Source organism: Trichomycterus rosablanca, chromosome 10 (assembly GCF_030014385.1).
Source record: "Trichomycterus rosablanca isolate fTriRos1 chromosome 10, fTriRos1.hap1, whole genome shotgun sequence".
Classification (NCBI taxonomy): domain Eukaryota; kingdom Metazoa; phylum Chordata; class Actinopteri; order Siluriformes; family Trichomycteridae; genus Trichomycterus; species Trichomycterus rosablanca.
The window spans coordinates 13,410,348-13,424,685 of record NC_085997.1 but is presented as its reverse complement, the minus strand read 5'-3'; the positions used below and the strand labels follow the sequence as shown (position 1 = coordinate 13,424,685).

The following is a 14,338-nucleotide window of genomic DNA, read 5'->3' as shown; positions in this document are numbered from 1 at the left end:
AAGTTCATATGCGTGTGAAGGCAGACGAGCGAATACTTTTGGCAATATAGTGTATTTATTTTTGAGATGGGTTGCATCTCTTATGTATACAAAGTGCACTGTGTACAGAATAGGCACGTGGAGGCTGTGACTGAGAACCTGTTGGGTCTGATTGTTTCAAGTGACCTATTGTGTGTTTGTATACATGCTCTCAGCACTTTCATATTTTTTTGTGAGAAAGTAAAGCTCAGTCTTAAGTTCTGTTTCTGTGTTCTTATAATTTTTGCTACTATTGTGACATAGCAGTGGTGTCCCAAGTTGACACTTACCTGAATTGTCTTATCCAAGGGAGAACTTGCTCCCTGATTTCACAGAAATAAAGCTAACAGTGCAATGCTGTATTGTGAATAGTAAAATCGGCTTCACCCCAGAGGCTCATTTCCTTTGGATCCCAGCCCGGCTCACAGTCTGCTCCGGCACGCTTTTGTCATCCAGCTTGAACTCAGACCCTGATTGTAGCACCCAGAGACACTGAATGCACCTCTGCTCCCAGTCAACACCTGCACACGGCCAAAGTCAACATGCTGTATCTCCTCACCTATCACCCCCCTTTTATCTTTTATATTTTTATTATATCAGACACTTTTAATCAAAGTCACACAGCTGAACAGCTGGAACAGAGACATAGGGAGGCTTTTGTACAAAAATTCTGTGGAGTTATATTGTTAAGGGCAAGGTGTTGGAAAAAGATCTTGATTAACATACTGCTCTACTATGCTTTGCCAGACCCTGGCATATAGGCAGAATTTATTACTGGTTTTTCTTGCTTACTCTGCCACTCCTCTTAAATTTCATTCCAGTATAAGGTAAATTATAAGCTTTAAGTCCTCAGGCAGCTTTCATAACTGATTTGCAAAGGTGTCTGATTTGCCTTTGTGGCAGCTAGTGGAGGCTTGGCAGCTGGGCAGCTACTTCTGCTGTTCTCATTTCTATCCTTGTAAATAATTAAAACTAAGGTTCAGTCAACATAACAAGTGTCCAGGCAGAATACATGAACATAGCTTAGCTTTGAGAAGAAATGTATAGTTTGGCATGACCAAACTTTGTGGGTTTTGTGTCATACTGTAGGGCTTTAGTTTATTTTCACCTGTTTTTTGGCTGAGCTATTGTGGGCTAGGTGAAAACAAGAGTGCTAACTAACTGTATGTTAGTTATGCAAATAAACTCACAATCTGTAGCATGTATAGAAGTTCTGAGACCCATTAAAAAATGAAGTTATATGATTTTAGACATCCTTCACCATATTCCTAATCAGCACATGTTGCATACACCAAAAGAACTGTATAGGGACGAATGCTGGATCTCTACACCTAGGGGATCTGGCTGCTATGCTTTGCTCAGCTGGCATTGATTGTGTCCATTGTACTTAAAATGAAGAGTGGATACAAATCAATACAATGTTATTTTGATTCATTACCTAAATAATATTATGGAAAATGTTTATACTGATAGAAGTGGTCTCTTGCAGGTTGCCAGTTGACATGACACAATACACTGATCAGCCATAACATTAAAACCACCTTCTTGTTTCTACACTCACTGTCCGCTTTATCAGCTCCACTTACCATATAGAAGCACTTTGTAGTTCTACAATTACTGACGATAGTCTATCTGTTTCTCTGCATGCTTTGTTAGCCCCATTTCATGCTGTTCCTCAATGGTCCGGAGTCTCCCAGGACCACTACAGAGCAGGTATTATTTGGGTGCATTCTCAGCACTGCAGTGACACGGACATGGTGGTGGTGTGTTAGTGTGTGTTGTGCTGGTATAAGTGGATCAGACACAGCAGCGCTGATAGAGTTTTTAAACACCTCACTGTCACTGCTGGACCGAAAATAGTCCACCAACCAAAAATATCCAGCCAATAGCGCCACGTGGGCAGCGTCCTGTGACCACTGATGAAGGTCTAGAAGATGACCAACTATAACAGCAGCAATAGATGAGCGATCGTCTTTGACTTTACATCTACAAGGTGGACCAACTAGGTAGGAGTGTCTAATAGAGTGGACACAGTATTTAAAAACTCCAGCAGCGTTGCTGTGTCTGATCCACTCATACCAGCACAACACACACTAACACACCACCACCATGTCAGTGTCACTGCAGTGCTGAGAGTGATCCACCACCTAAATAATACCTACTCTGTGATGGTCCTGTGGGGGTCCTGACCATTAAAGAACAGGGTGAAACCAGGTTAAAAATGTATGTCGAGAAACAGATGGCCTACACTCAGTAATTGTAGAACTACAAAGTGCTCCTATATGGTTAGTGGAGCTGAAAAAATGGACATTGAGTGTAGAAACTAGGAGGTGGGCCAGCTGTAGCCTAGTGGTTAAGGTACTGGACCAGTGAACAGAGGGTCGCTGGTTCAAGCCCCGTCACTGCCAGGTTGCTGCTTGAGCAAGGCCCTTAACCCTCAATTGCTCAGACTGTATACTGTAACTGTAATGTAAGTCGCTTTGGATAAAGGCGTCTGCTAAATGCTGAAAATGTAAATGTCGAGAAACAGATGGACTACAGTCAGTAATTGTAGAACTACAAAGCGCTACTATATGGTAAGTGGAGCTGATAAAATAGACAGTGAGTGGAGAAACAAGGAGGTGGTTTTAATGTTATGGCTGATCGGTGTATAATCCTGCTCAAAGTTTATTGCAAACCATTCAGTGATGCCCCCTCATATCCACATAGACATTATGTACATCATTGCTATGGCAGGCTATTCACCACATTATACGTAGTAAAACCATATTACCAAATTATTAGAAAAAATGGTTTTCCATCCATCCAGTACAGTTCCAAAGACTCATGATAGCTATTTGGGTTGCTTGTGGTGGCTGAAAACCTCACTGAAAAACATCAGTTTAATATACTAAACCAGTTTAATAGGATAATGTTTGAACAGGCAACATGATGGCTTGGTCGGTAGCACTGTCGCCTCACAGCAAGAAGGTCCTGGATTTGATTTCCAGGTGGAGCAGTTCAGGTCCTTTGTGTGTGGAGTTTGCATGTTCTTCCCATGTCAATGTGGGTTTCCTCCGGGTCCTCCGGTTCCCTCCCACAGTCCAAAGACATGCAATCAGTTTAATTAGAGATGCTAAATTGCCCTGTGTGTGTTTGTCTTTGCCCTGTGATGGACTGGCGATCTTTTCAGGGAAGTTCCTGCATTTCACCTAGTGCATTGTACCTACAGTAACCCTGAATCGGATCAAGCAGTGGTAAAACAGACAATGAATGAATGAATAAATGAATGAATGAATGTTTGAACACTGAGCAGGATACTTAACCAAGACAGAACAATACTGTGGCTAAAAACACTAACACAGTATCTATAATGTCTTTCCTAATGTGTGATGCATGTATAATCAATACAGCTCAGTTTAGCAGACTGGTGAACTGTACTTAGCAATGACTGTTCAATGTCCAAGTCACTTTTTGGACATTTTGTGCATTTTAGGAGCATTTTATGGCCAACAATGTTCTGGACTGGTCAGGGTGTCCTTGGCACTACAAAAGCCCTGCATATGCAGACATTTTGGTTACCCCTCTCTGCTTTTATTGTAACTTCCTGGCTATGTCATAAGAAAGGAAAAAGTGAAAGAATGGGGGCTATTTTTTGCATAGCAAAGACTTGTGATTAAAAACACGCCTGCTGCATAGAGTCCATTGCACCATGTTGGCATGCTCATGCAGGTAGTAAAAGCAAAAAACCTTCAGAAAATTATCAGTGAGTGGCATTGTAACAAAGACTCCACTCAAGCAGTGCCAAGCTGCCCGGCTACAGCTAGAGGAATGTATAGAAACAATAAATGCTTCATATTGTCCTGCCAATTAGTACCTCCTGAGTGCTCTAGCCTTGGAAATGATTCTGTTTTTTATTTTCTACTTTTCATCTTCTCTATAGCTCAATAAAGAGGGAATTGTTATTCAGGCAGTGAACTGTTCTGACTGACCGTTTTATAGAAAACTTCAATGATGAAGTTTGCAAATGTAATTTTGTTTTATAAGTCGACTTCACAGAACGAGCAGTCCGAATTAGCTCATACTAGCTCATGTGTGATGCGTCTCTGCAATAAAGGAACAAGGAGACAGAGAATAAGATGTCAAATGGAAACTATGTCACAGAGGAAGAACTCTTTTAATGACCCCAGTCTGTCTCATTTTACAAGGCTGGTTTATTGTATATTTTACAGCTTGTGATCTGTGCAAATTAGGACAGGTTGGGTTGTTTTTAAACTGTCTTCTGTTTTTAAACCTCTTTACAGGGCTCCGCCATTCAAGAAAAACCTCAGACCACTCTGATAATCTCACATGTGGAAGACGTTGATCCTGAAAAGCCAGGCCAAACCCCGAGAACTTACAAGCATCAGGAAAAGAATGTGCAACAGAAGACGAGGCAACAGCTCATGCCGAACAAGCCAGACGCTGTTAAGAAATTAGAACCATCTCTGAAATGGAAGAACCTTGGTGTGACATCCCCTCAAGAGTAAGTACCAGTCCAATCTTCTGCAGACATATTATGAGCTATGGTTAGTAATTATTCATGCCCGGGTCTGTGTGTCAGAGTGTGGTTTATTCACATTAAAACAGACAGACACTGAAGTACTCACACTTTACAAAGAAAATGGTTAATGGGTTTATAAATCACATTGCAAGAGCAAACTTTGGCAGCTGTGATATACTAACAGATGATAATGATTGTGTTTTCGGCATAGAACCACTGTGCTGAGCTACAGGCAGCTGATAAACCCCCTTCTGATTCGTCACACATGTTCCCCCGTTTACACACACATCCAACAAATGTGAACTCTTCCAGCTGCATCCCCTTTCCTCAACTCTCTAAACGCTTTCATTTGTAAAACGCTTATTTTATGAATGATTAAACATTTACCTGATTAACTTGATTAAGTCAGTAGTTTACATTTCTCTTTCTTTGGCCATGATTGGATTACATACTCCTTTGTCCAAAAATAATTTCCATACGTTTGAGTTATGAGTTTATTATCGCTTTTCTGATAATATGACAAAATCTGCAGGGTCAAACATTTACACACAACATCCATAACATACATTTTACATGTGTATGCAAACTAATACTATATTAGTGTTCACATGCATACAGTAAAAAAAATTTTAACCCTTTTTTAACATTTTATTCCTCAATCCACACTTTCTTACTCACTCACTCACTGTCTTAAGTGCTTATCCAATTAGGGTCACAGGGTTGGGGTGCTGGAGCCTATCACAGCTTTTCAATGGGCGCAGGCACACAGTAACACAGTAAAAGGACAGGGTGCCAGTCCATCGCAGGGCAGACACACACAAACATACACACACCCATTCACCTATAGGGCAATTCAGTGTCTCCAATTAACCTGTCTGCATGTTTTTGGACAGTGGGAGGAAACCCACACAGACACGGGGAGAACATGCAAACTCCACTCAGAAAGGACCCGGCCCGCCCCACCTAGGGATCAAACCCAGGACCTTCTTGCCGTGAGGCGACAGTGCTACCCACTGAGCCACTGTGCCGCCTCAATCCACACTCAATCCACACTCAATCACCTTAAATGACAAGTTGAAAACAGCTAATTACATTATAGACTGAAACATGGAGGTGGTGTCTATGAGGGTCTAATTAGTGGCAGGGACAGGGGGACTGATAAGCATTTAGGAATGCCAGTGCAGCTCAATACATGAACATCCTTGAGGAAAACCTCAAACAAATTGCAAACAAAAAAACTGCAGCGACGTTTTACTTTTCAACATCAAAGCATATAGCTAAAACACTCGGATAGCTTTGAGTCATGTCATAGAGTGACCTAGCCAAAGCCCAGACTTAAACCTTATCAAACTTTTGTGGAAAGACCTGATAATGACAGTTCACACATGCTTGCCTTCCAATATGATGTTGGAGAGAATCTGCAATAAAGAATGGGATAAACTGCCCAAATGTAGATGTTCAAAGTTTAAAGAGACTAGCAACAATCATTAAGTAGACTAGCAACTATACTTGCTGCCAAAAACAATGCAGTAAGGTGTGCAAAATGTCAAGGGGTCTGAATACTTTCTGAATTCACTGTATATTCTCTCGTACCTGTAAATGGTGCTGGGGCATTACAATCAATTAAAGGAAACATAAATGGAACAATGTACCCCATAATTTTAAGATTGCAAGTCTTAATTAAACTTAATTAAAATTGCAAGTCTAAATTAAACCTTAATGTTGCATCTTCAAAAAACATGGTTGTACTGGTTCTAATCATGGTGTGCTTCACACCAGTCTAGCTAATGGTCGACTTTGCTTTTGGTGATTTTAAGATTCTGTATGGCTGTTTGGCCATACAAATGCATTACATAATCATAAATTTTTACATAATGTCCACTTTTGTACTGAGTTGTCCTGTAAGCTTGGGTGGCTGTTGCTGCTTCTGGGTCCTGTTAAAGCCATTTGGTTCTTTTAAAGGTTACACCCTTAATCAGTGATGTGTAAACTCTTGTGAGTGCATGTTGTGACACTTGAATTATTGTCATATTTGTCACATTTATTGTGAATGTATTAGTCATGTATGTAAAAAGGGCAACATAGATGGTAATATGTGTCCTGGGGATGTTGCTTTGACCCTTACCTTGGGTCACTGTAAAATGTGGAAGGTGGATTGGATGCTTTAAATTCCCTAAAGGTGTAAGAAATTCAATGTCTGAGTGTGTACTGGCAGGTAAAAGATTAGTGCCCTGTCCAGGATTTATTTTTGCCCATTCTTATGGGCAAAATACTAGACCCAATGGCATTGATCAGTATAAATTAATGGTAAAAATGAAATATAAATTAAACTTAAATAAATAGATAAATAGATGATCAGTTTTGAAAGGTATAATTGGATATGTACTGTTGTAAAATGTGTTTGTTAGTCAAAACTTAATATGAAATGGTACCTATGTAAAAACAGCAGCGCCCAGGTGGCGCCTCCTCGGTTCGAAACTCGACGTTGCCTCCGGTCGGCTGGACTGGCAGTTTGGCTAGGGCAATTGTCAGTGACACGGTCCTGCTAGGGCGGGATGACCGGACTATGTGGGTGGGGTCTTCAAACACTGTGTAAGGACCCTGATTGGCAGGTAGAGAGGCGCCTGTGCGTGCAGAGTGCATAGCTGAAAAAGGGTTCTTCAAAGGGTCGGAGGAGGCGTGAGCAGCAATATACCCACCTCGAATGCAATCAGGGATCCCCCAGCAGTGGAAGACAAATTTACTAAACTATATTGAGGATAAAATGCATAAATAAAATAGAAAAAAGCCAATTGGCTGTTGAGGTAGTCATACAGTAAAACTACATTTCTGAATCCTAGTATTTAAAGGTACTAATTGCTACTATTGTTTTGGATTTGCTCTTATATTTTATGATAAATGTTTTATGTAGAGAGGATGAAGAGGAAACAAACAGAAGAAATGAAGAAACTGAGAAGGTCACACAAAGCCGAATTAAGCTACTCAAGACGGAGAGCAAGAAAAAGACAGATTTTTCAGGATCACCCTTACCAGGCTGTTTCTCTTCTCAAAAAATGTAAGTTACCACCTACTTATACACAACACACAATAGCATCTCACACAGAAGACAGAAGTTCTTTTTGTCACAGATCAGACAAGCTTGAAAATACCTTTTAGTGCTGACCTCAACTGCCTTTGTGTAGTTACATGCCTAATTAAATAACCCTTCAATCTCAGGCCCAGGCCTCCAGGTTCTTCTCAAATCACTGAGCGGGAAATGGAGCATTTTCACAGTGAATTACTTCAGCAATGGGGTAGTGGGTGCAGTGTCTGCATCTTACAGTGCTAATAAGACATGGATGAGGTAGCTGCTGTGTTCCTGTAGTTAAAGATGATGTTTTAGAGTCACTTCTTCTGGTAGACTTTGATCTGTCTTCTAGTATTTCCCCAGCTTTATCCCAAACAGTAGTTTATAAGCCAAGACGTATTTGATGTTTGGTGCATTAGCTTTTCTATTAAAGCTTTAAGGCTAGTGCAGCTAAAACATGGGAAATGCTTGGCTGTATCCCAAATCGCATACTTAAACAGCACTGATGTCAGTAACGCGTTACTCTAATCTGACCACATTTTTCAGTATTGTTATTTATTTGTCTCTAAAAATGTTATTTTATTTATCTTACTTACACTTGTGAACAGAGGACTTCGTTTTACGCTATCTTTCTTGTTTCTTATTCCGCTTCAATCGCCTACGCAGCTCCAGTTGCATTACAGCAGCTGCTGAATGTAACTAATAAAGTAACTTGTAATCTAACTAAGTTACTTTTAAAATCAAGTAATCAATAAAGTAACTAAGTTACTTTTAAAATCAAGTAATCAGTAAAGTAACTAAGTTACTTTTTAAAGGTAACTATGCCATCACTGTTAAACAGTATGTACTAAATTGGAGGCAGTGCGCACTGTTCGGACGGTAAAGCAGTAAGCTCTTTCAGTACGCAAGTGTGCAGTATGCACGCAACTTTGGATGTACAAACACGTGCCGTGTTTGCATACTCAATATTGACTGACTATGCAGTAGGTCATCCAGGGACTTTTCGCGACACACTACCCACTCTCGCGCACTGCTTTTGCGTACTGTTCAGTATGGAAGTATGTGATTTCGGACGCAGCCCTTGTCTGGTTTATAATAACATGCCACATGGCACAGGTTGTGCCTTGCCACTGAGGCATCAGGTGTAGCCCTGCACTTGCAAGTGTTCAAAATGAACCCAATGTGAAGGATGCTTAACTAACACTTACTTTAATAGCTATGTGTTAAAGCTCACATTTTAGAGTTAGTGTACACTACTGGGCTTTAAATCTACGAACAAGTAAAGTTCATTCTTCTTAAACATTGGGTTTCAAACTTTATTTAACCCAGAATACTTACAAGAGTGTCATTTCACCATCCTGGTCTGGTCAAGGGTCCACACTGAATTAATTTATGCCCGTGCAATTTCAGACATACTAAGTTGGATTGGTCAATTTGAAGGGGGGGGGGGGGGGGGGGGGGGGGTACATAATATTTTAAAGTTTCATCGTGTGTAGCTTGTTAGGCTTTCAAGTAACCATCTTGAACAAGTAAATTTGAAATCTGTGTTGATTTAATCAGTTACCTTCTATGATTGTATATGTCTCTTACTGCAGAGGAAAATGACTGATATGTTATGTGAAGGGTAGGCCAGGTGGAGTCTATTTAAGTGGTTATTTCATTTCTCTTAAAGGAAGTGGATCGTTGGCTGATAGTTGTGCTGACATCTGTTTTGTAAATATTCTCAAATCAATAGTTTTCCCCTTTTATGGCTAGCCATAATTTCTTTAATAATATCCCACAGCCTTGCTGGAGCGTGTCTATCTTCACCTGCAAACCTGGGTGAAAGACCAACGTTGGAAACAAAACTGTCACATTATGCTGAGGATAAATTTGTCTGAATGGTTAAATATAATCTAAGAAGCATAAAGAAATAGGTTTGTCATGAATAAAAGGCAGCGGGAATGTGTGACATGGTTGACGTTGCCATGTGCTAAGAGGTTAACACAAATGAAACCCCAGCTCTGCCCACGCTTCCAGCTGTTTTTGGGAATCAGGCATCAACGGTAGGCATTACACAACGAAAGTAAAGAGTGGTAACATAATGGCGACGCGTGTAGATCACCTGCGAGCATTTGTGCTGTTGTTACAGATATTCATTTTTATGCAAAAAGCATCACTCAACTATTGGTGATAAGAAGACGTAGACGTGTTTGTCGCAGTTGTTGTTTTCTTTAGTTCACTGACGTGAGAAGCGTTTTGCGCTTTTCTCTCACCGCAACCCTCGGCGCAAATAGCCGATTTGCTCAGCGCTCGGCTTGAGTAATAAAACATCACTATTCAAGTTCCACAACATAATAACCATCAAATCCACTCTAAAACCTCCACATGTATTTGTGTTTAGCTGGATTTACTTCACGTGTGGTGTTTATGCAGCTCGGGGTTCTGAATCCGCAAAAAGCTTCAACTAAATAAAACGTAACATGGCTTAATGTACTAAAAGTACGACACAGAAACACTCAATTTCTCTCTGTTATTACTGGTTATAAGTGCTCTGTACTGACAAAATTCATCGCTCATTGTTTTAGTACAACAAGCAACGTTATGCTTTATTTTTCACGTTAAGCTTTTTCGTGCTGCCCGGGTCACTTTTACCACATCATATCACACAGTTCATCTCTTTGAAAATATCAGCAAATATCAGTGGCAAACTGGCTAAAAATTTAATCAGGTGAACTTTTTAAAGATGAAAGTGGTTTAAAGTCTATGTAATGTTATAATGTCTTATGTAAAAGCACCCAAACCTCTACACTGTGACACACCCACCGACGTCACGGTTCGTGCTGAAAAACCAAGTATTCTGTGGTGCCGGATTAGAACGGTAGTTCGCGGTCTGGAACCTCTTTTTTTCGGTGGAAACATGCAGAACTGGTTCAAAATCAAGTTCACGAACCGGAACATAGACAGATCCATGTCAGTGGGAAAGGGGTAGGAGAGTCTGAAAAAAGTAATGGTGTCACTCTTGGCTTGACCACCGAACCTAAAACCAGCAGCTCCAGTCCCCAGGTCTGCATGCAGCATACACATACAGTAGCACTGTTACATAATATCTTGCATACTTAAACTAAGTATCTTACGTTCATTTTGTTCAGCCACTTTTATTGGACAGGTCAACTTTTGTTAGGTCATAGATTTATAAGTGTGTTTGTTTTATTTAAAGTCTCCAGTAATGATTTGTATTGAATATTTGACTAGCTGTTACTTTAAATCCTTTAAAATTACATATTCTATTACAAATTCAGTCTATAAATATGTAAGATTTAGAGCAAGCCTTTTTCTTTAGTGCACTAATGTGTGTGTGTGTTTGCAGTAAGAGCCCATGGGGAGGAACAGGTACTGAAGGCTTCAGTGAGAGCTCATCTGAAAGTGAGGAGGATGAAGAGCAACCTGAGAGGCGAGGAGAAAGCCATACTGGCCTGTCCTCTGAATACTGGCAAATTCAGAAACTAGTCAAGTACCTGAAGGTACATCTACACACACACTCAATTGCATACACAGCCAATCAGATTATTATTATTTTTTTTAATATATTTGAATGAATGGCTTTATTTCTCATATACAGTATATATATATATATATATATATATATATATATATATATATATACACACGTACAGTACAATGGCATGCTTTTTCTGCATATCCTAGCTTGTTTGGAAGCTGGGGTCAGAGCACAGTGTCAGCCATTGTATGGGTACCCCTGAAGCCTTAAGGGTTAAGGGCCTTGTTCAAGGGCGCAACAATGGGTGCTTAGCCGAGCAGGGATTTAAACCCACAAACTGTACCTACTGTTTTTTTAGCTTTTAAAGAAAGTTTGTCTGTTGTTTACATTTTTGTTCTTTATCATTATTGTTCACAAAAGCAGTTCTGCTTCAAGCTGCTTGACTGTGGTATTTAACGTCATGAAAGCACTGGTGACAATACTAGTCTTACACACTAGTGTCACTAGTATTGTTCAGCATGCAGCCTGGCATGAATTGTGTTTTTAAGCATGTGTAGTTTTAAAAATCTGATAAATGCCTGAAGAATTGATTCACTAAATCATTTGTTTAATAGTCTTTAATCCACCTGTTTTTTTAGTTGTTTTTATACTATATCATCACTACTCTAATTTTAGATATTAAATATACATTTTACACTGATCAGCCATAACATTAAAACCACCTCCTTGTTTCTACACTCACTGTCCATTTTATCAGCTTCACTTACCATATAGAAGCACTTCAGTTCTACAGTTACTAACTGTAGTCCATCTGTTTCTCTGCATACTTTGTTAGTCTCCTTTCATGCTGTTCTTCAATGATCAGGACCCTTACAGGACCACCACAGAGCAGGTATTATTTAGGTGGTGGATCATTCTCAGCACTGCAGTGACACTGACATGGTGGTGGTGTGTTAGTGTGTGTTGTGCTGGTATGAGTGGATCAGACACAGCAGCGCTGCTGGAGTTTTTAAATACTGTGTCCACTCACTGTCCACTCTATTAGACACTCCTACCTAGTTGGTCCACCTTGTAGATGTAAAGTCAGAGACGATCACTCATCTATTGCTGCTGTTTGAGTTGGTCATCTTCTAGATTTTCATCAGTGGTCACAAGACGCTGCCCACGGGGCGCTGTTGGCTGGATATATTTTGGTTGGTGGACTATTCTCAGTCCAGCAGTGATAGTGAGGTGTTAAAAAACTCCAGCAGCGCTTCTGTGTCTCATTTACTCATACCAGCACAACACACACTAACACACCACCACCATGTCAGTGTCACTGCACTGCTGAGAATGACCCACCACCCAACCCCAAACCCGGTCGCTTGGGTGCGAGGTGGTCGCGCTAACCGTTACACCACACTGGTGAACGGTGATGAAGCCCAATGTGCTTATGGAGCGCTGGCTTAGAAGAAAACAAAAATGAAAACACTTCCCAAAAGAGAAGATCCCGACGCAACTATCGGAGTACAGGATCGGTGGCTTCTCCTGAAGCACGTATCTGATGTTAGGAGCCAGCCGACCTGCAATACACAAAAGATAAAAAGTTAGAGCGTGCTCATTAGGCGGATTAGAACCGGGATTGCTGGCGCCGGACACGTGCATGGTGCCCAATGCTCAAATTAGCACAGAGACAAGGTAAGCGGCACCATCTCTGTTGGAAACAATGGCACATCCATACAAATGCAGCCTAATTCATGCACAAATGCACTGTGCATGATTAATGTTTCATTATGTTTCAAGATTAATGTCTGAATAACTGCACTTTTTAATAGAGTGGTAAAATCACTTCAACTTAAATTGCTTTGCTGAACCATACTTTCTTGGAACAATCATGTCAGCTGATTAAAGACGCACTCGTTCCCAACCTTCAAGTGCTTCATCTTTTTATTCCAGGCCACAGATACCCTTTATCCAACCACAAGATGTCATTCTGTTGACTTGACAGGCTTTGCTGCATATCACAGACTTCAAACAGCGGAAAATTATTTTCTCAGTGGTTTGGGCCAAACCTGTACAGTCAGAACAATCTGTGTAGATGGATGAGATTGTCAGGCATAGGTCATTTATGTATAAATAATTACCATTCCCGGTGCTTAATTTGACATATGCTTATTATTTTCTAGCTGAAGAAGAAAGGATGGTTAGCCATACTGTAGATAAAGCAGAGTTATTGTTTTAAGCTCTGTATATTTAAAGTAGATTTTAATAGGATCATCTGCAGTAAAGAAAGTGTGAGATCAATGAAAAGAAAACAGCCAGACAAAGTTCATCTGTAGATAGATATTTTAGCTGAGGAGAATGTTTAAATCATGAATGTAAATTATTTAACAGGAGCCATTCATTTCCTTTCACCCCTAAAACATTTTGTGAGTTGTGGTTAAACTTATAATTATATGCTGGTTTTTATCTTGTATCTGAAAAAATGTTCTAGGATTGATGGATTTGGAAAAAATGCTTTGCTTTTGATGGAATGTTCAGGACAGGACAGGATGTGGGTAATGTGCCCTATCTGTCTGAAAATCGTAGCTTCAATTATTTATGATGGTTTATCCAGTAGTGCAATTATAATGTTCTTACCATCAAAAGACCCGAACTAAACTTTCCCAAACTCTATTTTTGGAATCAGCTTGCCCTTGCCCATTATATTTCTTTTTTTGCCAGACAATATCAGACAAAGAGATGCTGTGCATGTACATTTTTGTTCCGCAAAGCACTAAGTAATGTTCAACAGTGGTTGTAATTGTAAGTGATTACTGAGCAGCTGCACACAAGCTTACCATGCACAATGCTTCAAATACTCATCTTAACATCATTGCCTGATCTAGTGGAAATCATTTCTACATCTGATCTAATGGATACAGCCAACATCCACATTAATGCTCATCATTTTAAAGGTACATCTAGTAACAAGCATGTACAGTGTATCACAGAAGTGAGTACACCCCTCACATTTCTGCAAATATTTCATTATATCTTTTCATGGGACAACACTATAGACATGAAACTTGGATATAACTTAGAGTAGTCAGTGTACAGCTTGTATAGCAGTGTAGATTTACTGTCTTCTGAAAATAACTCAACACACAGCCATTAATGTCTAAATAGCTGGCAACATAAGTGAGTACACCCCACAGTGAACATGTCCAAATTGTGCCCAAATGTGTCGTTGTCCCTCCCTGGTGTCATGTGTCAAGGTCCCAGGTGTAAA

General features: G+C 40.1%; 1 protein-coding gene across 1 annotated transcript in view; it reads left to right on the top strand.

Moving 5' to 3' along the window:
* Window positions 1–14,338, top strand: part of odad2 (outer dynein arm docking complex subunit 2) — a 144,950-nt gene that overhangs the window by 20,918 nt on the left and 109,694 nt on the right. Inside the window, exons 8-10 of the mRNA XM_063003614.1 lie at window positions 4,302–4,522; window positions 7,452–7,595; window positions 10,957–11,110. Of these exons, the coding sequence (XP_062859684.1) occupies window positions 4,302–4,522; window positions 7,452–7,595; window positions 10,957–11,110 (519 nt within the window). The remainder of the gene's footprint in view (window positions 1–4,301; window positions 4,523–7,451; window positions 7,596–10,956; window positions 11,111–14,338) is intronic.